General features: G+C 53.0%; 2 protein-coding genes across 3 annotated transcripts; both read right to left on the bottom strand.

Annotated features, from left to right (window-relative positions):
- Positions 1–652: 652 nt before the first annotated feature.
- Positions 653–1,300, bottom strand: KVP17_001437 (uncharacterized protein; the record flags this gene model as incomplete). The annotated part of the gene is made up of 1 exon (XM_068516840.1): positions 653–1,300. One exon carries the CDS (start codon positions 1,298–1,300, stop codon positions 653–655), a length of 648 nt encoding a protein of 215 aa, XP_068375774.1.
- Positions 1,301–1,722: 422 nt separating this feature from the next.
- KVP17_001438 (uncharacterized protein) lies at positions 1,723–2,532 on the bottom strand (the record flags this gene model as incomplete). 2 transcript variants are annotated; one of them, XM_068516842.1, is made up of 3 exons in its annotated part: positions 1,723–1,945; positions 1,974–2,473; positions 2,503–2,532. In XM_068516842.1, 3 exons carry the CDS (start codon positions 2,530–2,532, stop codon positions 1,723–1,725), a joined length of 753 nt encoding a protein of 250 aa, XP_068375776.1. The 2 variants fall into 2 exon arrangements, with proteins under 2 accessions (XP_068375776.1, XP_068375775.1); XM_068516841.1 differs by lacking the exon at positions 2,503–2,532 and having other exon boundaries at positions 1,723–2,004.
- Between the last annotated feature and the right edge of the window lie 444 nt (positions 2,533–2,976).

Raw genomic sequence — 2,976 nt, 5'->3', positions numbered from 1 at the left:
CTGTGATACAAAAAATGAACAAAAGATGATGGACTGACTGGGGATCGAACCCAGGACCTAACATACAGGTAGATAGATTAGAACCTCACTCATACTGGTCCTAACATACAGGTAGATAGATTAGAACCTCACTCATATTGGTCCTAACATACAGGTAGATAGATTAGAACCTCACTCATACAGGTCCTAACATCGTGAAGCTAATCCGAGTCATTCGTGGCGTTCATCAAATAGTCTTTGAGGCTTTCCATTGGAGGATTTCCATGGCTGGCATGAGTGCTTTGTGTCTCGCGACAGGCAAACATGGATTGATTGTGGTATCTGCAGATGGCTGGCATGACTGCTTTGTGTGTCCTAAATAGACAGTAATACATTTCGTTGGATGTTGCCTCTCGTGGAAAGGGGAAAGATCCCGTCATGAAACGGTACAATAGAATACCCTAGGAGGGACTCGAACCCCCAACCTTTGGATTAGAAGTCCATCGCGCTATCCATTGCGCCACTAGGGCTACATTGAAAACGCAGCACAGAAACGGAATTGTTTGACGTGCTGAATACTTCTAATGATACACCAGAGGGGACTCGAACCGCACAAGCGCTGAGAGACGGACGCCTGCATAAATGTTGGTGGGGTGAATAAACAAGGCTTACCCTAGGAACCTTTGGATGAGACGCTTGTGATCCATTTCGCAGCCTTCGGTGCTTCGTTCACCCACCAATTGGCGAACTCCGGCAGAAGAGGGTCAACATTGACAAGTGTCTCATCTAAGCTCTGATCGCCAAGCTCTACTTGAACGTTGAATCGGCCTCGCCCACGAGATATGGGCCAGCGTCTCAATTTCATGTACATGGCCACCAGCTCGCGAAGCTTCGAGTCTTCAGCGGTGGGTTGCCCAGCGCTGTGTCGCAGCAGGCTGTCCGCGGGATGCGAAAAAAGCGAGCATCGTCGATCGACTCGAGTGACGAGGAATGGTCTGTTTCGTGGTCGTTTCGACAAGGGAGGGTGCGGATGCCTGGTGTTTACTGCATCTTCAACTATGAAGAGATCCACTTGCTCTCGGTCAACATCTACAGCATCAGATTGCTTCCAATAATGGAGTGTGTCTGAATCTGCTCCGATTTGGCCCATCTCGTAGCAATCCTGGGACATGGCTCTGTGTGGCAAGTCAAGCCATATTGTACGTGTTCCGTCCATTGGGCGGTTTGCGCCATCAGCGTGCAACACGACACCACCGACCCACTTGCTCCAGTGTAGATATGCCATCTCTGCGGGCTTCAGCTCCGGCTTGACATGAAACATTCGTTGATCGTTAGCTGAGTGAAGTCCAGCGAGGAACAAACCATTAACTATCGGCGACGCGCTCGAAGGCACGTAGTCTGGCGCTCGTTGTGATGAGTGGTATCTGCGACTGGGAGCGGGACTTAGCATATTCGAGATTCTCGCACGTGACTAATCATGTCACTCGGAACCTTCATGAGCGGACTACCGTGGGAAAGCGCCTCGTTTCTGCTCGCTGTTGGCGTGTCAATGGCACTCTTAATGGGACTGTCCTGTGTAGCTGGTTGCGGCATACATAGAACCTATCGAAGGTGCAAAACTTCTGGTTCACAAAGACTGGAGGGCTCCCCTTAAAACGAAAGAGGAGAGGTTACAAAGCTGGTTTGAATGAGGTTACTGCGTTCAAGATCGTGTTCATGCATGTGTCGCACATGCAAATCCTGTTACTCCGCTGAGTGGTAGAAATACGTCAACGGATACCACTGAGTCGTCTGGGATGGATGCGAATCCACGTCGTAGATGTCCATCACTAACTGGGCCGCCCCAGGACCTGCTGCAGGGCTCGGGACGCTGCCCATCATGGACTTCAGGACGGGATTCTCCTCGACCATGACGTGAAGACTCTCGTGGGGGTAGATGAACGACTCGCCTAGATTGGTGCGTTTGCTGCGTAATACCTTATCTAGCGGCCCACTGTTTGCGCTTGGGCTTCCTTCCAGCAGCATTTCGGACGACAGGGTCCACGGCGGTCGAAGGTGTGTGAGTGAACGGAGCGTGGTGGGTCCCGAGGCCCGTAGGATAACTAGCTACCTGCGGCATCTGCGTGTTCATGGAGTGCGTAGGACGACCGTAGGGCGTCTGAACGAACGGTGCGTCTGCAGACCTCACAGTGCTCACGGTAGCTGCGGATTGGTATGGCACCATTTGATGCATGCCAAGTTGTCGCATACTCGTGTAAGACATCTCTGGAGCCGTTCTGTCCGTTCGTGGCGTCATAGCAGTGTGCATTTCCGGCTCCTTGTAGACGGGCAGTGGATGAGTGCCACTCCTGGCAAGAGCTATGAGGGGTGACGGTTGAAGGCTGGCAGTGGTCCCGTTCGCACGTGGTGGGAGGTACTGATAACTTGCGCCCAGTGAAGCCTTATCCAGGCTGCGGGACAGGACTGTGTGCTCCGGAATACTTCTCAGGTTTTGCTGCTTGTGAAGCCTTCAGTGGTCCTCACTTGTTCGCGTAAAACTGTTTGAGCTTGCATCGAAATGAGTTATTGTGAAATTGTGTCAGTCACGTACGAACTAAAACTTCTGGCGACCCTTCGTGGCAGTTTCCCAGCCGTCCTGCGTAACGGGAGCGGGGTCTTGGAGTTTTCTGGTCACGGCAGTTGGTCGGGAGACGTTGGAATTAGCCGCAGATCCACGTTGGAAGGTCAAATTCTCGTCGGGACGCCGGCGTTCGAAGTCACCTCGTCGGAAATCGGGGCCACCTCTCTCAGGGAAGCCGCCTCTCTCACCTCTCTCAGGGAAGCCGCCTCTTTCAGGGTGGCCACCTCTCTCAGCGAAGCCGCCTCTTTCAGCGAAGCCACCTCTTTCAGCGAAGCCACCTCTCTCAGGGAAGCCACCTCTCTCCGGGTAGCCACCTCTCTCTGGGTAGCCACCTCTCTCAGGGAAGCCACCTCTCTCAGGGAAGCCACCTCTCTCAG

This window comes from the organism of the source record quoted next, assembly GCF_019968985.1.
Source record: "MAG: Porospora cf. gigantea B chromosome Unknown PgB_NODE_2963_length_2976_cov_403.953, whole genome shotgun sequence".
Lineage (NCBI taxonomy): Eukaryota > Apicomplexa > Conoidasida > Eugregarinorida > Porosporidae > Porospora > Porospora cf. gigantea B.
Note: the sequence above shows the minus strand (reverse complement) of the source record. Positions and strands in the feature narration are given on the sequence as shown.